Source organism: Podarcis vaucheri, assembly GCF_965113315.1.
Source record: "Podarcis vaucheri genome assembly, chromosome: 9".
NCBI lineage: Eukaryota > Metazoa > Chordata > Lepidosauria > Squamata > Lacertidae > Podarcis > Podarcis vaucheri.
The window spans coordinates 41,544,115-41,568,336 of record NC_138767.1 but is presented as its reverse complement, the minus strand read 5'-3'; the positions used below and the strand labels follow the sequence as shown (position 1 = coordinate 41,568,336).

Genomic DNA, 24,222 nt, shown 5'->3' with positions numbered 1-24,222 from the left:
CACGCAATCATGATTTAATGTTACTATGTAATCAGTAGGTGTACCTATGAACAAAAAAAGTGGGGGGATCTTATATTATTTAAATAACCTAGTTGATAGGATGTGCAATTTTTATCGTACCTTTTGCTGTGTAAGTTTTAGTATTTGGGGAAATTATTTGCTCAGTGTCTTTCCATTGACAGCCTGTCTAAGCAGCTTTAATTGGAGGTAGCAGTGTTGGTCATCTAGAAAAGTGGTAGTCAGTGAAGGCCCTTCTTATGATGTCTAATTTGCAAATATATTTCACTTTCTCTGTTAAATGCAGTAATTTTGTTTTGCATTTCTATACATCAGTTGAGCACAACATTTGCTTCATATTGCCCTTAGCTGCCTGAATCAGCAGATTGTCTCTGTGTTTGTTCATTTTGAAACAAGGTGCTGTTAACTGGGATTTCCAACTTCTTGACTGCAGAGATCTGTGGTTCTTTAATCTCTGTGCATGTGTGTGGTGAAAATGTATGGTGCTTTCCTAAGTTCAATGCTAGCAGCATTCTCTCACAAATGATTTCCCCCCCATCTTTCACGGTTTTTTTTAAAAAACAAGGCTCTTAGTAAATATGCATGTGATTATTAAAATTCAATGAGATAATCTGTTATTGAAATGGTCTGTTACAAATATGGCTTTGAAAGGGGTGTAGTTTGACATTATGGAAATTCCCTAAGGCGTTGTGGTAAGAGAATAGAAACAGCCTGCTGCTAAATAGTAATAAACATAAATAAGAATAAATTTGGATAGTTTTGATTAAAGCACACTGAGGGAATATTTAAAGTGGAAATGTGGGAGTCTGCCTGCTTTAACTTGGGAATTGGCTCTTGGAGAGAAACAGTTTGCAGGATAGGATCTGGAAGTTCTTCTGAAGAGATTTAGACTTTTTATTTGCTCTGTTTTGAACTTGGTTGCCCTCGTTAATATGAGCAACCAAAAGGGAGAAAGTCAGCATTTAGGAAAATCATTCTTTATACCTTTCCGAGCTCAAATGGGGCCACTGAGCAACAAGAAGGAAGTAGCCAGCATGCCTGAGGGAAACAAAGATACTTGCAGAAGAACAGGTTCAGAAATTGAACCTGAGAGGGTAAAACAAACAAACAAACAAACAAACAAAAAGCCTCATAAGGGTTGAGCTGCTTAGTAGCTATGGAACACTGAGCATCTGCTGGAGGAGAAAGGAGAGATGAAATTGGGCAGTTGAATGGAAGTAGCTGAAGAACAAGATGCATAGTCGCAGCCTCCTGGTAATCTTCAAAATGCTAGCAGCCTAGCTGAAAGAAAAGGCAAGAAGCACAAAGAAGAGAGTCGAAACAGCAAAAGAGGGTGGACAAAGAGATGCATTAGATATTTTTAAAAAGCAAAGAGAACTATCTCATTATTTAGAGAAGTAATTTCTTGGTACACATATTTTAAAATTTCTCCAGGAACAGAAGTGAGGCCTGCCTATAAGAAATCAGTGGAGAAATGCAAGATTTTAAATGTAGCTTTGGAAGATGATGGATGAGGCATATCTCAAGTGAGAGAGGAAAGACAAAGATACAAAAGGAGGGGAAGAAAAAGCAAAAACCAAGAGCAGAGGTGGCGGGGAGGAAGCGTCTCCACCCGCATTATCCAGCCCGCACAGAGGTCCAGCACCGAGGGCCTTCTGGCAGTTCTCTCACTGTGAGAAGTGAGGTTACAGGGAACCAGGCAGAGGGCCTTCTCGGTAGTGGCGCCTGCCCTGTGGAACGCCCTCCCAGCAAATGTCAAGGCAATAAACAACTATTCTACTTTTAAAAGACAACTGTTTAGGGAAGTTTTTAATGATGCTGTATTGTTTTTAATATTCAGTTGGAAGCTGCCCAGAGTGGCTGGGGAAACGCAGCCAGATGTGCGGGGTATAAATAATAAATAATATATTATTATTATTATTATTATTATTATTATTATTATTATTATTATTAAGGTTGGGTGGGCAGCAGAGGAGAAGGGGGGGGGAGAGAGAGAGACTACAGCTTTTCTGAGGAAACCAGAACCTTAGTCTGTCAAAAAGGCACACTTTAATCATGGGAGGAGCCAGAAGAAGACGTACAAGATGCCATCCAACCATCTTAGGGACTCCACTCTGGATTTGTGTAGGGTTTACTCCTTAGGCTTTTCTTCTCCCAAATATGTCCAGCATGGAAATTCTCAGGCAGGGCAACATTAGGAAAATGGCCTTACCATCAGCCTGACAAAGACTGGCATTCTGGGTGAGGGTGTTGCCACCACTCCATGCATTAGTGGCCAGACACTTGAGACGGTAGGTGATTTTGTTTACCTGGGCTCCACCATAACCTGCAAAATCTCCATTGACGCTGAGCTAGAAAAGCGCATCGGCAAGGCAGCTGTGGCAATGGCTCGGCTCTCCAGAAGGGTATGGGAAAATGTGATGCTAATGTCCAATACCAAGATAAAGGTCTACCAGGCATGCTTGTTGAGCTCACTGCTTTATGGAAGTGAGCCGTAGGCAACTTACAGCCATTAGGCACGGCACCTCAATGCCTTCCAAATGCCCTGTGGCAGGAGGATTTGGGGTATCACATGGCAGGGCAGAGTTTCAAACAAATATGTGCTTTCCCAAGGCCATATCACCCAGTATGTTCACACAACTGTCTCAGCAACGTCTATTCAGGCTTGGTCATGTCTACAGAATGGAAGATGGCAGGATCCCCAGGCCCATTGGCAGACCAACTCTGTATTACAAAGATGTCTGCAAATGTGACAACATCTACCCTGCCATGTGTGAATCCCTTGCAGACAACAGCAGTGCCTGCAGACAGACAGTCAGGCCGTGTAGCCATAGCAGTGACCAAAGGAGGAATGACTGCTGGGAGGCGTCCAGAGAGAAGAAACACCGTGGTGCATCTGCAGCAGCACAACCAGATGCCTTCATCTGCCCCGGCTGCAACAAAACATGTCTACAGCCACAGCAGGTCCTGCAACCTTCCAACAGTTGGACCTCACTCCCAACTCCTTCATTGTCTCCCAAGACAGACAGATGCCAACATGTGATCTTTCACACAACATAAAAGTCACTTCTGGAAAACTAGAAGAATCCAGCAGGTTATTTGCTTCCAGAAAAAAACACTGCAACCCCATTAACCTGGGAAAATTGCATGCATTGTAATTTCATGTGATGACATTTAAATTTAGTGTGACGTGGTGATATATTGATCAAAAAGCCACTGTTTTACAACACAACAGGCGATGCAGCTTAAAAGGAACATTTGAATCTGGGATAAAAGCACTAGTATTATCAGGAAAATGCATTAATCACCACATCTGAATGTACCCTTTTTCATTTTTGTCTGAAAGTTTCTATTATGTGATAGTGCGAGACTCTAAAAATGTAGTTGTGATGACTCTGACCAGCAATCAGAACGCCTGTTCCCATGATTAATTTCGGCTTTTGCATACCTGTCAGTTCCACCTTTTTACTTCTGTAGAACTTCAAATCATTCCTGCTTTGTTTGGAACTTCCCAGAAGCAGCTGAGCCCTTGCGATAATATCATGTGTAGTTTCTACATGGATATTGTTGCTTCTGTGGCCAGGTAGGCAGCATATAACAAGGCAGTTAACATTTCCTTTGTTCCTGTTTTTAGAAATTACAGTGTAAAGTACAAACATGAGAATTTTGTACTAGCATCAAGCCAAACTATAGAGATGGTATGTTCCTGACCCCTGGGTCTGTTTGTATTTACAGAATGTTTCCTGTAATATAATAAAATCTCATTTGGAAAAGGTCAATATACAGTAACCTGAATCCATCACAACTGATTAAAATCAATTGCCATGTTACAGAATTGGTTTCACAAGTGGCTAAAATTCCCATAGCTTTAATCTTGTTAGATCTTGAGGAAACCTTAACAACAAAAATCTATGTTGGTAACTGTTTTCTAAACTTAATCACAGTTAGATGTGATGTGTTTGGTTAGGATAATGCCTCGTGTTTTGTTTGTTCTTCCTACTTTTGCTACAAACAGAATGGTTGTTTATTTCATGCCTTTTGCTATGATAGATCAGTTCTCTTCTGGATTCGGGATCTCAGTGAACAACGGTATACTCTCTTTGATGTTAATAACAAACTGTGCAAATCTTTGTGAAACATCTTGAGGCTAATTCTTGCAACACTAAAAACGTGTAACCCACTGACTTTTTCCTTTGACCAGCTTGAACACCCCTTTCACCCAAAACGTATCACAAAATGACTTTGAAATACCTCATTTTCAAAAGGCATTTGCCATGTGGTATATGGTGGTGGGGGTCTTCTGTTTGGGAGAAACTTAAATAAATGTGTTTAGTTTGGTTCTTTGAAACATGACTATATTTTGGTTTTTTTTAATTGTTTGTTTATTTGGGTTTTTCCTTTCTTTTCCTCAGTAGTGCTGTGAGAAACATTTTCTTTCTTTTAAGAAAGAAAGCATAGGGCTGCTTAAGAAATCAGGGGCCGCAAGCTTCCTTCAAAAGGACCAGTTAGTCTTAATGTTGTAGCAGACGTTATGCAAGGTACTTGTTGCACAAATTAGGTGACAGTGAGTAACTTTTTGAAATGAAGAACAAGCTGGATTTGAAGCAGACACCAGAAAACAAGCAATATCAGGTTGTTTAGAACATCCTACTAATTTTGCTGTATATTTTTTATTCTAAATGACCTGGTCTTGCTTGTGGATCATCACTAGTACATTGTGAAACTGCCATTCTTTCATATTGATTTTGGAACATTCCCTCTACTCTACTGGTACATTCGCATGCATTGATTAAACATGGTACAAAATGGAAATCTTTGTTTTGTGCTCTTGTGTGTTACTTTATCCCTACAACCATGTGTTTCAACATGCTGTCTTTCATCACAGGATGCTTGTACATACTCACAAAGAGAAGGGAGGCAAGGACAAATGAAAGGAAATAAATCTGCAACAAACTGTGGGGATGTGAATTAATTTTAGCATTTCCCTATTTTAAATTGGAAAGAAGGAAGATAAGCAGAATACAATGCCAGATGAACTCACAGATCAACAGAGGAATAGATCCAGGGAAATACATCCATTCCTGCTGCTTATGTACTGTAATTTGGAAAAAAAAATGCTATTATGACATCCTTGTCCAAATTTCTGTCTAAAGTTTTGGCTGCTGCACCTCAAAAAGGGTATTGTAGAACTGGGAAAGGTTCGGGAATGAGCAGCCAAAATGATAAAGGGGGCTAGAGCATCTCACGTATATGACAAAAGGTTACAAAGTTTGAGGTTTATGGAAAAGGTAAGGGGGAACCTGATAGTGCTTTATAAAATTGTGTGCGGTGTGGAGAAAGTAGATAAAGAGGACACCCCCCCATTTTTTTCTCATAATAAAATAATCAGTGGTCTTCCAATGAAACTTAACATTGGGAAACCCAGGACAGACAAAGTGAAGACCTGATTCATGCAGCGCACAGTTAAACTATGCGATGTTGGGATAGCCAGCAACATGGATGTCTTTAAAGGGGGGTTAGACAAATTCATGACTTTTAATGGCTACTAGTCGTGGTGTCTATATTGTACGCAGTATCAGATGCCATATGTCTCTGAATACCACTTCATGAAGATCATGAGTAGAAGCATGCTGTTGTGCTAATGTTCTACTTGTGGCCACTTGACTGACCACTGTGAGAAGAGAGTGCTGACTGATATAGGCCTCTGGCTCTCATTAAGTTCTTAAGCATAACGTGTGTCCTGTTCTTATAATAAATGAGTTCCACACCCCTTTGCAATATTTGACGCTCTCCAATGTCTTCTGCTGTTTTTAGGCCACTTTCTTCCACGGTCAAAATGTGGATTGGTAATGTTCATGAATTAGTGTGATGAATAGGTTTGACCGGTTGGTGAGGCTGACAAGAGCTGTTCTAGAGAACAGAATAATACCTGTCATTATTATATGACTATATAAACAACGTGCAAAAATTCTGCAGATAGGAGACGGATGGCTAAACTTTCATAGTTCGACCTCACATGGAATAAATTAATAACTGGTTAAGATAAAATCTTTCCAAGTTTTAGTCACTGCAACATATTCTTGTTTTTCTAGGCACCTCTGTTTTCACTGTGGCTGCATATGACCGTAGTCTGATGGGAAAGAATTTAAAACACACAATCATCGGTGAACATGGAGATATTTTCTACATCCATCCTATCATGGGTAAATCAGCCTATCTATCTGCATCTGTTCTAAAACCATTTGAGGCTTTTGTAAAATATTTTCCACACTTGAATTATGATTGCTTTTGTATAAACATTATCTCAGTGGTTAGTGTTAGTTTATTTAAGTGCCAGTGGAAGCTGGCTTTAGGCCTTTAAATTTAACAAAGATGTGTTTGCTAAAATCAAACTTTCTTAGGATTGCTTTTCTATAAAATGAATTCAGGGCCTGATTCATTCTTCCATGGTAATATTAGCAGCGAAACTGAGATCTGAAGCATTATTTACTTGCCCTAGGTGAGAAAATGATCAGAATAGATTTTCACAAAGCTATCCTCTGAAACAAGGATTATTTTTGCTAATAGTAATACACTTTGTTGTTTAGTCATTTAGTCGTGTCCGACCCTTTGTGACCCCATGGACCAGAGCACGCCAGGCACCCCTGTCCTCCACCGCCTCCCACAGCTTGGTCAAACTCATGCTGGTAGCCTCAAGAACACCGTCCAACCATCTGTCGTCCCCTTCTCCTTGTGCCCTCAATGTTTCCCCAAATCAGGGTCTTTTCCAGGGAGTCTTCTCTTCTCATGAGGTGGCCAAAGTATTGGAGCCTCAGCTTCAGGATCTGTCCTTCCAGTGAGCACTCAGGGCTGATTTCCTTCAGAATGGATAGGTTTGATCTTCTTGCAGTCCATGGGACTCTCAAGAGTCTCCTCCAGCACCATAATTCAAAAACATCAATTCTTCGGCAATCAACCTTCTTTGTGGTCCAGCTCTCACTTCCATACATCACTACTGGTAAAACCATAGCTTTAACTATGTAACTTTAGCTGTTACGGAGTAACAGCCAATTGTTAGTCTTCAGGTGTCATCCTTTCTATCACCTAGGCAAGGGGTAGGAAACCTCAGGCCCAGGGCAAATGCAGCCCTCCAGGCATCCTCTGTCTGACTCTCAGGATCCTCACTTGGTTATGTTCCCTCCCCAAGCTACATCCCCTACTGGTCCTGCCTGCTCTGCAACTGGAATATGGCCTTGATCTGTGATAATACCAGCTGTTTTCCTGGGTGGAGGTTGCAGTTTAGGTTCGCTATGTTTCTCATTAAAATAATCAGAAAGGAAATTCATTGAACATCAATTGTGATCAGGCAAAGTGATTGCAAACGTCACATCAATTTTAATTAGCCAGCTTTAATGTGACATTTTTCATATTTAACTTCAACAGTGTTGCAAATATGGATGTGAAAAGGGCTGTAAACATTTTTGTATATTTGTGGAAAATCCATTGAAACATAAAAGTATGTATTTTTAAAAGATTTTTACATAAACCATCCACTGGCTAGATTTTATGAGTAAAGTCGCTGTGTGCTAAATGAATACCATCTGATAGCTGAAAAGAACTTCCTTCTGGCTGTGGAAAGAGATCTACTGCTTAGTTAAACCTCAAGTATGTTTTTAATAATCAATTATTTTATTAACATGACTGTCTCATTTAATCTCAATCAAGTACGCATTTGGGAACGTTTACATAAGATGTTTTCAACAACTGGATTGTTAATAAAGGAGAGTCAAGCTATATGTCTGTCTCTGTGTGTGTACACATATGTTTACTTGTGCTGGCAGAATAATCATAGCCAACCCAAGATCCATTTCCATTGGGATGATTCTGAGGCATGATTAGAGAGATGGGAGCTTATAGGTGCTCAGTGCCACTATTTACACGCATATACAGTCTCATCCTGTACTTTGCTGTGCAGTAAAGCCTTGATTAGCATGTGGCACCAGGGTACCAGTATGTGTACTATAGAAACATAACTGAATTCTTCTTGACCAGGATACTGGTGTGCCTGCAATCCAGCACAGGGAAGCCCCTGTTGGAGATTCATTCCCCGTGTCTGCAGTCATAGGATTGTTGTCTACCACATGTCAGTGTATGTTTTCATTCCACAGTGTGGGAAGTGACAGAGACAGGATGTTTGTGTTACTGTGTTCCTTGAAGTGGGACTATTGTCCTTTGTTTTTTCTCTGATGACTGATGAGAAGGAGCGAAGTCAGAATGCTCTGAGTGTATTATATGTAAATAAACGTAGATTAGCCAAAATGCTGTGCTACTGGTTCTGTTACGCAAACTGCGAATACTCTGTGGATCCAGGTCACATACAAAATTCATGCTGCAGATGTTGGCTAGAGGAAACATATATCAGTAGCTGCAGAGTATGATACCTGGGTCCAAGGTTATGGTGTAAAGCAGCCTTTCTCAACCTGTGGGTCCCCAGATGTTGTTGAACTACAACTCCCATCACCCCTAGCTAGCAAGGCCAGAGCTCAGGGACAATGGGAGTTGTAGTCCAACAACATCCGAGGACCCACAGGTTGAGAACCACTGGAAGCATGACAGGTTTTGCAGAAGCTTAGCAGGACTGGGTTTGGTCCATTTCCCAGATAGGAGTCCTTTGTATACCACCTTGAATATCATGCTGGAATAAATGCAGTACATAAATAAGGAGTTTTCTTCAAATACCCATTGTGCAACCTTGATGCAGGGGTAATATAGAAAAGAATGTGCAAATGATAAAACAAGACATCCGAAAAACTGGCAGTGGGTCATTAATTAGGTCTTTGAAACGCAGTCTCCTTCGCAGAGAGAGCTCTAAACTGTACCCATTGCATTGGTAGTGGCATAGACAAATATTTGTGGCAGAAGGGTAGGATTGTCCTGCCTTGTAAATGTTGGCTTCTGGGGTAGTAAGAATTCACCAAGATAAGTGTGTGCCACCAGCCCTCATCTGGACCTCTTCCATTAGCCTTTCTTTGGCTGCTGTGGATCCTGAATTGGACTAATAAAAAGCAGATGCAGTCCCAGTTTAATGTAGATTGCTTGGTTAGATTACTTTTATTAAGATTCTCTAAAAAATAAAAAATAAAAATTGCTTTTTGCCAAATTGCCATTATGGTTTTCATTTTTTCTGCACTTTTTAGAGAGTGATTGAAGTGAAGGAAGAAACTCTAGATCTACAATTTAAAGTGGTTAAAATAGATAATCAGGCATACAGTTGTCTTCTCTTTCATTTACAAATTTATTTACCTTGTTTACTTATTTTTTCATGTAGAATGCACTGCCGTTTTAACTAAGTATGTATATTCCTGAATATATAACAGTCATCTTTTTGTTTTCATCAAACAAAACAGGTGACATCACAGTAAAACGAGCTGAATTTCTTGACTATGAAGTGAGGAAAAAAGTACATTTTGCAGTCTTAGCTGGAAATGGCTTAACTTCTGCGGTGTGTGGGGTGACAGTATTTATACAGGATGTGAATGATAATGCACCTCGATTTGAGCAAAACTATTTCAAAACATCAGTGTGGGAAGGTCAAGTCTACAACACATACATCATGCAGGTAACCTCAAACTTGTGTTTAAACTATATTTGTCTGAAGTGTCCCTTCTTAATGAATACTGTATTTTTTTCATCCACTTCTATCATCATTACAAACCAGTTAATTTATCTAACCAATCTCTGCAGATTGACCGGACCATTTGAAATACCTATTTTGAGTTACTCCTCTCAATTTTTTAATGCATCCTTTCTCGCAAGGGTCCCTGGTGGCTGAACATTCTGTCTCTTTTGGGGCAGGAGGAGAGAGAGAGGGCACTCGTCTTGATGGGACAAAAAGAGGAAATGTAGACCTTGTAAAGAAAATGAATGTAAATTTCAGTTCTGAAGTATGCAGCACTGATCTGCAGCAAGGAGCAACAGGAAGAACTGTGGTTGCTACAAAATTAAGAAAGCCATATGCTGAACATGGGTCTTACTCGAATTCAAAACTGGAACCAGCGTTTAGGAAGCCATGGGACTGCATGCACACACTCACTACCAACACTTGTAATTTGCCCTGCTGTTCTAAGTATTCAGATCCTTCCCCATATGCAAGGCAAGCTACTGCATGTGACACTGCAGCAGCCTTAAGCATGAGGGGACATTGACCCACGTATGGATTATCCCACACTGAGAATAAGTTTCATTGGCTGTAATCCAACACCTTCTGAACTCTACACGCATCTATTGTCACCTACGTGGGAAAATAATACGTTCGGCCAATAGAAGCAAAGTTGCAACACAAACAAACTGCAGCAAGCGCCACATGTGCATCCAAGATCCATTTCTACTCCAGAATGTAGAGCTAGGTGCCTTAGCATAAGGATGGGTTTTCTCTCCATACAGATCTACGCGACGGACGATGACGCTGGACTTAATGGAGAAATTGAATATTCAATTTTATCTGGCAACACAAATGAAGCATTTCTTATTGATTCAGCACAAGGAATTATATCAACGAATGCAGTCCTAGACCGTGAAGGCATTCCATCATATAGGTTTGTTTATAACAAATGCAAGATCTATAGCTGGTGTGAGGTTTTTTTTGGGGGGGGGAGGAAGGGGTTGTTGGGTCAAGTTAGCCATATAAAATTCATATGCTGTCAGTGGGTTCTTGTTATCTTGTTGGGCTGTTTATGTAATGAAGGGGAAGCACACAGGGGTGAAGGTGTCCTCCTTTAATTTGTCCTCCTTTAATTTAGTTTCAGTTTGTTGGTTAGCTTTTCTAGTAAGGCTGTGTCCCAAACAGTTTGGTACCAGTGGTCCATGTTCACTCCTGACAAGTCCCTCCAGTTTCTAGCTATGATGCTCCTAGCTTCTGAGAAAAGGGGGTTATAAGCTCTTTGTAGTGGGAGTGTGCATTATGGTCTTGGAAAATATTCAATCGAGCTATGAACTTTGCTTTATCAAAGTTCAAATAATCTTCTCTTTGACCTAAACAATATACTTGGGTGGAAATGTTAAATGTTAAGAGCTTCAGAGGGAATTGCTGACAGAAGCTTAAATTTGAATGCCTTGAATATAACGTTGGGGTTTTTTTTAATGAAAATTGGTGTGTGTGGATGTGTGTGTGTGTGTGTGTGTGTTTGCACACTGAAACTTAAGAAACCGATTATTTTAGTAAATATCTCCATGTGTACCTTCTTGATATATGTTCTAGACAAAATATGAAATTATGCATGTTTACAAACTTTGAATGCAAGTCTGTAATTCAAGTAATGTGTTCTGACAATTTTGAAGCCACAAAAACTCAAGAGCAGAACTGGTGTGGTAGATGAATGGCATTAGACTCCACATATCCAATTGCAGCTTTTTGTGTTCAGCGCCGTCATGTGAATAATGGGAAACAATGCTGTTTGTCACTTTTGAAAGGAAGTTATTGTGTCAGAGATGAAAGAGAAGATGAATTCTGCATATTTATTTAACAAATGTATATTCCGCCCTTTCCCAAGCTTTGAAGTGGATTATAATGACATTCACTACAAAATACATACTTCCAAAGGGAGATAGAGAAAAATACTGCTTACCAATTTAAACCTATTTACAATATGTAAAACACATGACATCCGTGAAGCGTTAATGCCAGCCCTGAGTCCTGCTCCCTTTGCTCTAGTTCCAGTTTAACCCTCTGTCGTTCTTGAACTGAATTCCTTCCTCACATGTTAAAAAAGAAGTGTCATGGAAATGATAAAAATTAAAGTTACAAGGTTTCTCCCCCACCCCACCCCATTTTCAGAAGGATAATTTTGGAAATAGTTTATCATTTTTGGTGTAACTTTTAATTAGATGTAAAGTCATGGTTTACAAATACGGAACATGTTTTTGACTCTCTCTTTTTAACAGCTTAGTTGTGCAAGCTGCTGACAGGGGAACCCCCAGGCTATCTGCTACAAGCACAATAGAGATACAAGTTGTGGATATCAATGACAATGCTCCAACTCTCCAGCCGTTCGGCATCGTTGAACTCCCTGAAAGTAAGAATGGCAAACACCAAGCAAAGAGATTGTGCTGGTTTGGACCTAATCCTTCTAAGCCATAGTTTGCTGCAGCTTTCCCCAACCCAGTGCCCTTTAGATGTTTGGACTACAGGCAGCTGGGATGGTCAGGAATAATTGGAGCCATACTCCAAAACATCTGTAGGGGACCTAGTTAGAAAATGCTAGCTCATGCTTACATGAATAAACCACAGGGAGCTTTGTGCTCACACATTTTCCCCTCCCCTCTCCTCCCTCTCATTCAAGGGCTTTCTCTCATGTTCTAAACTAACCACAGCATGTCACGTAGTTAATTTTAGCTATGGTTTATTGAAAGTCAACTTCATGCCATAGTTTTAAAGGGTGGCTTGTTTCAACAAACCATAGTTACAATTAACCACAGTGTAAGGCTCAGAAGTATCACAAGATGTGGCCAACCAAAATTAGAATCAGAATTTGAACTTGCAGCCATGCCATAGAATGAGATGGGAGGGAGGAGCATTTGATCCTGGGGCACATTGCAGTTTGTCATGTCAAGCTATGGTTTAGAGTTCTGTGCAAATGGGGCCACTGTCTTTTTATGCCTTTGTAATAAATAGGGGAAAATTTCTCAGATGGGATTTTTTTTTTATGAGTAGCACATATTCTGTGGCATATTTCTGCTGGCTGGGAAGCTTATATTTGTGAGCAACTTAAAAACAGCATATAAAAGAATGCGGTCTGGTGCATTAAATCTCAAAACATTGGTAAAAGACCCTGCTGTGAGGTTCAGATGTCAAATTCCTAAGATTTATTTTCAATTTCTATTTCCCTTTTGGAGAAAGAAACACAGTTCTTAAGCCAGAGTTCCCAACAGTTAACTTTTCAATTCTATTGTTATTGACTAAAGTAGCACTCGTGTTATGAAAGTTAAGTAACTTGACAGTGAATCAACTGAAGTTGTTGGCTTGTGTTGGAACGTTCAGCAATTTTGTTCCAGTGCTTCGTCCTTCTTCTGATGTTACATTTTGTGGCACAGTAGCTATTCCAAGGGCCTCTTTTTCTACCACAAGTTTGTGGTCACATGGAATGGCTCTTCCTTATGGCTCCCCATGCCAGCACCTCCACTTTGGGGAACTGAGAGAAGGGCAGTTTCCATGTGACTTGGAACTGCTGCCTTTAAAGAGCAGCACAAGAAGGAGTTATGACACATCAACCATTAAAAATAAAGTCCATTTTGAGATTTCTTCCTATGTTTTGATTTTTCACTCACAGCGGTGATGCATGTCACTCCCAGAAGTGGAAAACATTTATGCATTTGCCACCCACCAGCCAGACATGGGATTGCCAATAATCCAGAAATAGCTTGGCTTATCCGTTTCTGGTTTATGTAGCTATTCCTCCAGAATTATAGTTTAACTCAGGCAAATTGACCTTGAAGAACACACCTGGATGAAAATTGTCAATCGACTGGGAGATGAACTTTAGACCTTAAAATCTGCAATTTGCATGCCAGATATTCATTACTGTACTCAGGTGTCAAACAAGGACCAGTTTTGAAACATCTGGACAAAATTATATTCTTCCAAAATAACTCCTGACATAAGAAGAGAGTAGTTCCATCCAGTAAGCTATTAACTTCCTCTTCTTCTTTTTTTGCATTTTCATTCCTACTAGTTCCCCTTTCCTCCTTTTAATGGTGGTCTCATATGAACACCAAACATACATGGGAGTATTTGTGTTGCCAGTATATTGTTAAAGGTCTGGCTTTTCATTTCCTATGACCAAGATTGCAAAGGGTAAGAGATGTGTGCCCTGCCCTGGAATAGCTTTGAGTAGTCTAAATACAAAAATGCTGGGAAGAGCTAGCATATATTATTATTATTTATTAAATCTGTACATCACTGTATATCCATAGATCTCAGGGCAGTTCACAACATAAACATTTAGGTAATAAGCCACCCTTTTAACTGTTATTTTATGAAGTCAGGGAAGATTATGCCTTTTATTTCTTGAGCAAATCTGTTTTCTTATTTGCAGTGTGGGGATGGCATTCTTGCAAAACTTTGCTAAAGGATTTAACAGCATATACACAGTTTAGTACTGTCATCCACATTATCTTTAACCTTACCCTTAAAATATTCCTAAGATTTCTGGCAACTATGCGTGTGTGTTTTTGTACACATAATTTGTTGATGAAAATTTCTGGAGGGCTTGCAAGAACAACAGTGATAAATAAGTCTTACTCTTAAATATGATGGTTGTAGATGCTCCACTTGGCTCCCTGGTGATGCAAGTATTGGCAGATGATGCGGACCTAGGACCACCCCTTCACTACAGTTTTGCTGAGAATGGAAATCCTGGAATGAAATTTGCAATTGACCAATGCCATGGAACAATCACATTGGTGAAAGCATTAGATTTTGAAGAAATCACTCAGCTTGAACTGTTGGTCAGAGTTTCGGATTCTGTGCACGCAACTACAGAACAACTTCTGATATTTATATCTGATATTAATGATAACCCACCAGTATTTACTCAGGATGCATATCAGGTAAGAAAAACTTTAAGTAATTTAAAGCTTTTGTTGTGAAGACATCTCTTCATGTGACCTTGAGATGCTGTGGACTTTTCCCCACCCCCTTTCAGGTGATGATACCGGAACGTAGTCCTGTAGCTACTGCTCTTTTGACTGTCTATGCCACAGACAGAGATTCAGAGTACAATGGAAAGCTAATCTACAGAATTCTTCCCCCCTCTGATGAATTTTCTGTTGATCCACAAAATGGTGAGTTCATTGTATGTTTAATAATTTGCAGTGTGGAACATACAATATGAAGTGCTTTGTCTGGGATGCCTATTGAAGCTTCTTGTTATCCACACATCAAATACAGCCAAAATTGTCATCCATATCTGCAATACAATTGCATTGACAGCACTGAGAGAGCAGGTGATGGGAAGATTTAAGTGATGAACAGAGGGCATGTAATGAGCATCTAGCAGTCTGTTTATTTACCTGTTTGTTGAACATGCCATGCTATTACTTACTTCAAGAGTTCAAATGAGAAAAACATTAAATTACAGCATACCTTTAGGCATTCAAGTAGAAACAGGATTTTCCAGAAATATAAAGAATAAAGAGATCTGCCACATTTAATAATTTTGCAAAAGAATTTACACACACTTTTTGGGAAACCCACTGGAGCAGGGTTTCCCAGACTCTGGTCCCTGGCACGTCTGTGGATTTGTAATTAAAGATGGCAGGCAGAACGTCCGTCGCGTTAAATATTCATATTGATTTTGAAATGTAGTTTTATTGTTTCTCTTATTTCTTATATTGTATTTTATTGTATTACAACTTGAATTTCTATGAAATTCAGATTGTGATACAATAAAAAAGTATAAGAAATAAAAGAAACAATAAAAGTACAGTTCAGATTCATACAGTACTTAGCACAGTGGATTGCAATTGCTACAGTGATCAGGAAAAGCATTAAATGGCCTGCCAAGACCCTCAGTAATTTTGAAGAGATCCACGGGGAAGAAAGTTCGGGAACAACTACGCTATAGCCTAGGTATGCTCCAACTGGAAAAGAAAATGTTCTGCCTTGCAGAATTAGGTGACATGTTGCTATTGTTTTAAACTCTTGTGGTTTATTCCCAGTTGGGTATAGGATTGTTGCCTTAAAATCATTTCGAATGATGACTGTTTCTTTTAGGAAATGCTGGAGGGGGGATTTTAACTGAACCATTATGCTTCTATTACTGAAAGTTTGTTTTGAAATGTGTTTTTCTAAAACTTTATTTTAGGCTCACTATATCTGGTTAAGACAGTGACATACCAGGAAAAGAATCCAGTTATTCGACTCCACGTAGAAGCCAGTGACAGTGGGAATCCTCCTTTGACTGCTGCTGCTTCAGTGCTCATACAGATCCAGGATGTGAATAATTACATCCCTCAATTTACTGTGCCATCGTATAATCTCAGTATCAGTGAAAATGTCTCCATTGGAGAGATGCTGCTAACATTCTCAGCTATTGACAATGACAGGACACATGACAGCACCTATGTTGAATATGCCATTATTGGCGGTAATGGTGGTAATAAGTTCCAGGTGGAAAAATGCATCGTTGGACCAGAATCTCCAAGCAAACTGACTGGAAATCTTGTGTTGAGGAGCATTCTAGATCGCGAGAGCAGTTCATCTTACCAGTTGTTAATTCTTGTATCTGACCGTGGGACTCCTCCTTTAAACGCCACAGCTACAGTGTCAATCACTGTTTTGGATATTAATGATAATCCACCTATATTTACCAGTTTGGAGTATAAAGTTCATGTTAGGGAAAATTTCCCTGTAGGCAGTCATGTTACTGCTGTCTCAGCTAGTGATTGCGATGCTGGACCTAATGGAGACGTCACGTACAGTATCACCTCTGGAAATGACAAGGGGCACTTCCGTTTAGATGGGAAAACCGGCTCCCTTGACCTGGTCAGAGCTTTGGATTATGAAGAAACAATGAATTTCAGTCTCACCATTCAAGCTTCTGATGGAGGAGTTGGCATAAAAAATGTGGCCTTCGCTGTAGTTTTTATCAGCATCCTTGATGCTAACGATTACGTCCCAATATTTGTATTTCCCACCCAGGACTGCAGAATCCATGAAAATCTGCCTGCTTTTTCTTTTGTCTGCAGAATTTCTGCGCTGGATTTTGATACCGGCCCCTACGGTCACCTTTCGTATTCCATCCAGTCATCATGTTTGTCTGGTCATGGAACTCCTGGAGATCATGACATGTTTTTCATAGATCCTCTGACAGGAGAGATCCGCACCAAGCAAGTGCTTGATTTTGAAGACCAGGACAAGTATTGCTTCATAGCTCAGGCCAAAGACAGAAGCGACTCAACAGCCACTATCACAGTTCAAGTGGAGGTCGAGGGGGCAGATGAATTTGACCCTGTCTTTAACCAAGACCAATATTTTTTTGATTTCCCTGAAAGGAATGAAGCAGGGCAGTTGATTGGCAAAGTCGCAGCATCAGATTATGATGGAGGATTGGATGGTGTTGTTCACTACACTTTGCTAAAACAGTCACCCTTCTTTTCTGTGAACCACAGCAGTGGGGCCCTCTACTTGACCAGACCTTTCCACAGGAAGAGAATCGGCATGAAGAGAGCAGGCGATACTCTTGAACTGCTTGTAAAAGCTCATAGCCCAAAGCTGGACTCGAAGTCTAGCACGTGCACAATTCTGGTGAACGTTTCTAAAGCTCCAGAGACTTATTCCATGTTGCCGGTGGAAACAGTGTCCATTAGCATTGCCGCTTCTACTGTAGCATTCCTGTTTCTGGCCATCAGTCTTGCTGTGCTTATTGTTAGATTCAGGCGAAAAGACACTGCAAACTCCAGCATGAAGAAAGAGATGCCATGTCCCTCATCTGCTGATTTGAAATTAGACCATGAGAATAGTGCTCCTAAAGACGTCCGGAAATCCCAAATCCATGCAACCGGTAACCTTCCAGTAGGCACCATAGCGGAGTGGCTAAGTTTGGTAGGCATCAGAGAGAGAAGGGACATGGGCAACCATTGTAGGCATTCAGACTCCAGCGGCCATGGCTCTGCAGAAGGAGAAACTGCAGAAGATGAGGAAATAAAGAGGATCAATGAGCATCCCTGCAGGAAGGGTTCCGGATCAGCTTTAAGTGACCGAGGCTCACGTATACCCGACTCAGGAATTCCTAGAGACTCTGACCAGCTTTCGTGTCAGTCTGAGCAGACCGATGTTGTGGCCATTTCTCAAAGCATAGAGGCTGCCCACCCTTTCCAAGATGGAAGTGGAGGAGAGGGAAGAGAATGTGATGCAAAGTACGCTTGCAATAAAATGCTATCTGAAACACTTCACAACCTGGGGATGAAGGAAAAAGACATCATGACAGACATCACAAGAGAATATATCTTCATACCTGATGATCAGAACTCCCATTATGGATCTCTTGCTACCCTAGTTGACTCTGATGAGGATCTCAGAGGCAGCTATAACTGGGATTACTTGCTTAATTGGGAACCCAGATTTAAGCCTCTTGCATCCGTGTTCAGTGATATTGCAGAACTGGAGGATGAAAGCTTAAAAATGCACAGCTTTCCTAAGGAGAAGAGATCTTTCATCTTTCCTCCTCCTCTAATTACTTCTGTAGCTCAGCCTGGTTTAAAGACAGTCCCCCCGCGAATTCCAAATCTGTTGCCTGGTCAGGCATTTAAGAAATACCCCCGCTCACCCCTCATCCATCACCTGAGGTATCCTCCATCTGCTATGACTCCCAGTTTTTCACCTTCTCTGTCTCTGCTTACCACGCAGACCCCTACAGCATCTCCAGTGACCTCCCATCCTAACCTGAAGGGGATATGCCCTGGTGGGGCAAAGTGTGAACTTTCAGCAGATGAAGAAGTTCAAGTATAGATTATTTATCATTGACTTAAAGTGTTACATGAACGTTTGGCTAAATGTTTTTGCCATATTCCTTAACGAGCATTGCATGTCATGTCTATATCCATAAGAGGGAGAAAAATATTTTTTACAAGTTAAACATTTTACCTGCCTAATTAATTCACTGCAGGATGTACTCCAGATCTGTTAGGGACCTCCTTGATCATTCATTATGAACCTACCTACATTAGCTGTTTGTGTTCTGTATGTTCTAGACATCTAGGGGGAAATTGCTGGTGGAACAGAACTTTCACGCAATGCTGACTCTTAAACTCAGGTGAATAGTTGAGGATGTGTAGAACTTGCTGGAGGTCCATGCAGCATACAGAGTTTCTATTTTAGCTGGTCTAACATGTGCTCTGGTGCTGCTAGTAAGGCACAACAGGCATTGCAATTTTTGTCCCTTCCCCCAAACTACTCTTGATACCTGAGCCAAGCACACTTCAGCTGCAGTAAAAAAAAGAAAAGAAAAAAGTTGGTGCTACGTAATATTCAGTGCATGTAGAAGTATATTTACAGACACGCACACATTTCGGAGTGTGCATATTTGTTGTATCAAATCAGCATATAGTTACCAATATTTTTACAGCTTTCTTTTGCTTCAGTATATAAGTAAATGTCTTTGCACCTTCGTTTACATTACCTCAAATGAAACCAGGATAAGTTAGAATTGGCATTTGGTGAATACAGTGGTGCCTCACAAGACAAAATTAATTCGTTCCGTGAGTTTTTTCGTCTAGCGAATTTTTCGTCTTGCGAAGCACGGTGTCAGAAAAGTTTTGGAAAAGCTTCAAAAATCACCAAAAACCTCAAAAAAGGGCTACCACACCGCGTTCTATGAGTTGCTCCTCAAAGTCAAGTCGCAACTGTATTAACAGTGTTAAGAAAAAGGAAACAAACTTGCAAGACGTTTTCGTCTTGCGAAGCAAGCCCATAGGGAAATTCGTCTTGCGAAGCAGCTCAAAAACCGCAAAACCCTTTCGTCTAGCGAGTTTTTCATCTTGCGAGGCATTCGTCTTGCGGGGCACCACTGTACGAAAAGGCCCTAAAAAGTTTTGGTTTCTCCCCAGTCTCATCTAGAACAAGCAGTGGAACAAAATGCTTGCTAGACTGACCCTCTGGGCTCACATTTAACGATTGCTTATTCTGAATGACTGCTCAAGGTTCAAAATATCTTGATCCTCTTTACTTCTGTGTAGAAGTGGCTACCACTAAAGGCTGGAGGAATAAAAAAGCAGAATTAACATTGTTTCCAGATACCACTGGAAGTAAATGGTAGAATCACAGAGATTCAGAATGGCAAAACAAATCAAAGATACATTCCTAGTGGATGTAGAATGACTACTACATCTGGTATTTTTGCCTTTGATTTCAGTGAATCTCCAATGCAGTTTACACTGAGATTGTCTGAAAGAAGTGACCTGTGCAATTCTACATTCCCTTGGACCTCTTTGAAAAGTGACAGAGTGACTTTTATCCGATATCTGAGTGCAGCCAGGATTTTCTGGCTTTTAGGGATACACTGGCTTGTACTCATGGTTCTTTGCTTCCCATACCCACAGTGGGATCCATCTACTTGTGTGGTTTATTGGATTATAGCCAGGACCTTTTGCTCTAACTTTTGACTTGCTATAGGAAGCATGAAAGCTTATCAAGATCTGCCACACTAGTTCCCTCACATAGCAGTTATTTTCCCATGATATGAAATCATACCAAACAAAAGAAAGGAAATGGGCGATGTTAATTTATGAATTCTGTATTTGCAAAATACATACATGTATATAACAAAGTATAACCAAAAATGTAAAGTCACAGCAGTGACTTGTATAATTGCATAACTAAATAATGTAACAGTATTTTAAATATAATTTTTATATTTTTTCTACTGTGAAAACTTAGTTTTTATTTTTCTTGGTTTTAATGTACAAAAGGTACTAAACCATAAGGATGCCCAGGGCTTTGGATTTCTGGGCATTTCCTGACCCAGCCCTACTATAGGAAGCAGTTGAGGAAGAAGACTGTGGTAAGAGAGGAAGATGGTCCTGAATGGAAACTGATTTTAGAGAATTGACACATTTTGCATTTCTTAGCAGGGCCTGGTTCCAGTCACAGCTTATCTACTCTTTTTAATACACACACACACACACACACACACACACACACACACATATATATATATATATATATATATATATATATATATATATATGCAGGTTTTGGTGTCTTCGGGTGTCTTCCCGTGTAAGAGTCGGGGTGTCTGTGCGACGTTTCGACGAGGTCTCACTCGTCATCTTCAGGCTGGTGCTTTCGGCTTCTTGTTACTGGAACAGAGCAGAATCTGGTGTTTGAGTTCCTATAAATACTGTTGAGGGGTGTGGTGTATAGCCTCCAACGTTCTGGGTAGAGAGGAAGTTCCTAGATTAGTGTGCCTTTTCCTGTACCCGTGAAAATCTACGAAAGCATATATATATATATATATATATATATGCAGGTTTTGGTGTCTTCGGGTGTCTTCCCGTGTAAGAGTCGGGGTGTCTGTGCGACGTTTCGACGAGGTCTCACTCGTCATCTTCAGGCTGGTGCTTTCGGCTTCTTGTTACTGGAACAGAGCAGAGTCTGGTGTTTGAGTTCCTATAAATACTGTTGAGGGGTGTGGTGTATAGCCTCCAACGTTCTGGGCAGAGAGGAAGTTCCTAGATTAGTGTGCCTTTTCTTCTTTTGTTCTTTAATTACTTGAGGGATATATTGGGTGATTTCATGAGTGATATTCTGAATATCACTGGGTGGGTCATTAAGTGTAGATTAGTTGCTAAAGCTTTCGTGTCTTGACCTCTTGAGCTTGTGAAGAGTTTTTCTGAGAAGATGGCTGTGCTGCATTTAGTTGTGCTCTGGCTTGGCTTCGTGTATAGGGGCGAGCTATGGTTTTGTGTCTTGTACCAGCCAGATCTGTGTAGGGATTGCAGGGGGGTGCAGCATCCGGAGGTGCCACTATAGTTTGGCTACTGGATGGAGTCTGTAATATGTCTGTGGAGAGGGTCTGGGTTTGGGTCTGGTGTGGTTGATTGGTGACGGCGTTCTGTGTGCCTCTGGTTCTGGTGTCGGTTTTTGTGGGGAGGGCTAATTTCCAGATGTCTGGCAGGCGGGACGTGTCGTCACGCTTGTTCATGTTGTGAGGGTGTTTCTCTATCTCGATGGCTTCCATGATTATTCTCTTGTGGTGATGTTCCATGTTAAAGAGCAACACAAGAGAATAATCATGGAAGCCATCGACATCTGGAAATTAGCCCTCCCCACAAAAACCGACACCAGAACCAGAGGCACACAGAACGCCGTCACCAATCAACCACACCAGACCCAAACCCAGACCCTCTCCACAGACATATTACAGACTCCATCCAGTAGCCAAACTATAGTGGCACCTCCGGATGCTGCACCCCCCTGCAATCCCTACACAGATCTGGCTGGTACAAGACACAAAACCATAGCTCGCCCCTATACACGAAGCCAAGCCAGAGCACAACTAAATGCAGCACAGCCATCTTCTCAGAAAAACTCTTCACAAGCTCAAGAGGTCAAGACACGAAAGCTTTAGCAACTAATCTACACTTAATGACCCACCCAGTGATATTCAGAATATCACTCATGAAATCACCCAAGATATCCCTCAAGTAATTAAAGAACAAAAGAAGAAAAGGCACACTAATCTAGGAACTTCCTCTCTGCCCAGAACGTTGGAGGCTATACACCACACCCCTCAACAGTATTTATAGGAACTCAAACACCAGACTCTGCTCTGTTCCAGTAACAAGAAGCCGAAAGCACCAGCCTGAAGATGACGAGTGAGACCTCGTCGAAACGTCGCACAGACACCCCGACTCTTACACGGGAAGACACCCGAAGACACCAAAACCTGCATTCCTGTACCCGTGAAAATCTACGAAAGCATATATATATATATATATATATATATATATATATATATATATACCGTATTTTTCGCACCATAGGATGCACTTTTCCCGTCTTAAAAACTAAGGGGAAAAGTCTGTGCGTCCTATGGAGCGAATGCAGGGAGGAGGCAGGCAGGAAAAGCCCTCAAGAGCCCCACACAAGCTTCGCGCGGCTCTTGCGGGCTTTTCCCCAAGAGGGAGAAGGGACTGACGCCGCCAGTCAGTCCCTTCTCCCTCCTCTAGAAAAGCCTTGCACAACCTCTCCAGCCGGGGGGAGGCTTCGCAAGGCTAAAGAGGAAGCCAGGGCAGCGAGCGCGATCCATCCCTTTCGCTGCCTGGCTTCCCCTTTAGACTTTCGCGCCTCTCCAGGGGTGGGGGGGGGGGGTGGGAGGCTTCGCAAGGCTAAAGAGGAAGCCAGGGCAGCGAGCGCGATCCATCCCGTTCACTGCCCTGGCTTCCTCTTTAGCCTTACGTGCCTCTCCAGCCGCAAGAGATCTACCAGAGGTAGATCTTAACCCTTGCCTCACCTGGGAGCTTCTCTGGGCAGGAATTCCCTCAGCTTGAGTGAGGTGGGGGAGGTGTGGCAAGTAGGGGGGTACCCACCTAGACACTGAAGCCACATGTCTCTCAGATGAAAATTGGGAGTGGGCATTGTGTGAAGTGCTCTGATGGTGTGGGCATTGTGTGAAGTGCTCTGATGGTGTTTCCTGCTTGGCAGGGGGTTGGACTCTATGGCCCTTGTGGTCTATTCCAATTCTATGATTCTATGATTCTAAGTGGCTGTGGATCTCCTGCTGCAGAACTGTAGGACTGTATAGAGTTGGGAGGGCCACCTGAGGGTCATCTAGCCCAGCCCCCTCACAATGTAGGAATCACAGCTAAAGAACGCCAGGCAGATGGTCCCCCAACCGCTGCTTAAAAGCCTCCAGTGGTGGAGACCCCAAACACCTTCCGAGGTCATAGAATTGCAAGGTTGGAAGGGAACCCCAGGAGTCATCTAGTCCAGCCCCGGTGGACAGCGGGCGCAATCCATCCCGTTGTGCAAGACAAAAGATGCTGCGCAAGGCTAAAGAGGAAGCCAGGGCAGAGAGTGCCTGCCCTGGACTGCCTTGTCTTCTTCTTTAGCCGCGCTGGAGAGGTTTAGCTCCTGGCTGGAGAGGTTGCGCGGCTATGGATCCCGTGCGCTGTCTTGGCTTCTTTGCTCTTTGGGGCTGGTGGGGGAACACGGGCTTCCCCCGCAGCCCCAAGAAGCTCTGGGAGAAGCAGACAGGCTGCGCGCAGCCTGTCCGTTGCTCTTTGGGGCTGGGGGGAGGGATAATATTTTTTTCCTTGATTTCCCCCTCTAAAAACTAGGTGCGTCCTGTGGTCCGGTGCGTCCAATAGAGCGAAAAATACGGTGTGTGTGTGTGTGTGTGTAGTTTAGGTCACCTAGTAGCTACCATTGGAAAATCTCTGCACAGCTCGAAAGTGCCATACTGAAATAATCACCCTCTGTAGATTATTTAGCAATTTGATTTCCAGAGACATGTTCTAACCACCACCACCACCCCAAAAAAAGAGAAGGGGGAGGAAATCTAGGTGCTTGGACATGGATTTTTTTTTTTTTAAATTCAACCATTTTATAGATGCCTGATGCATTTTGATCATTTCTTCTAGACCTCATTACTTCTAAGGCTTGCTGAAGACCTTTTCGTTTTATTTTTAATATTTTTAATTAATTTTTCATTAATAATAATCCAATGG

General features: G+C 41.5%; 1 protein-coding gene across 1 annotated transcript in view; it reads left to right on the top strand.

Annotated features, from left to right (window-relative positions):
• DCHS2 (dachsous cadherin-related 2) overlaps positions 1–19,212 on the top strand; it is a 100,376-nt gene extending 81,164 nt beyond the window's left edge. Inside the window, exons 14-20 of the mRNA XM_082237529.1 lie at positions 6,111–6,221; positions 9,405–9,616; positions 10,441–10,592; positions 11,938–12,068; positions 14,315–14,601; positions 14,697–14,835; positions 15,858–19,212. Of these exons, the coding sequence (XP_082093655.1) occupies positions 6,111–6,221; positions 9,405–9,616; positions 10,441–10,592; positions 11,938–12,068; positions 14,315–14,601; positions 14,697–14,835; positions 15,858–18,502 (3,677 nt within the window). The 3' untranslated portion in view covers positions 18,503–19,212. The remainder of the gene's footprint in view (positions 1–6,110; positions 6,222–9,404; positions 9,617–10,440; positions 10,593–11,937; positions 12,069–14,314; positions 14,602–14,696; positions 14,836–15,857) is intronic.
• The last annotated feature ends 5,010 nt before the right edge of the window (positions 19,213–24,222 follow it).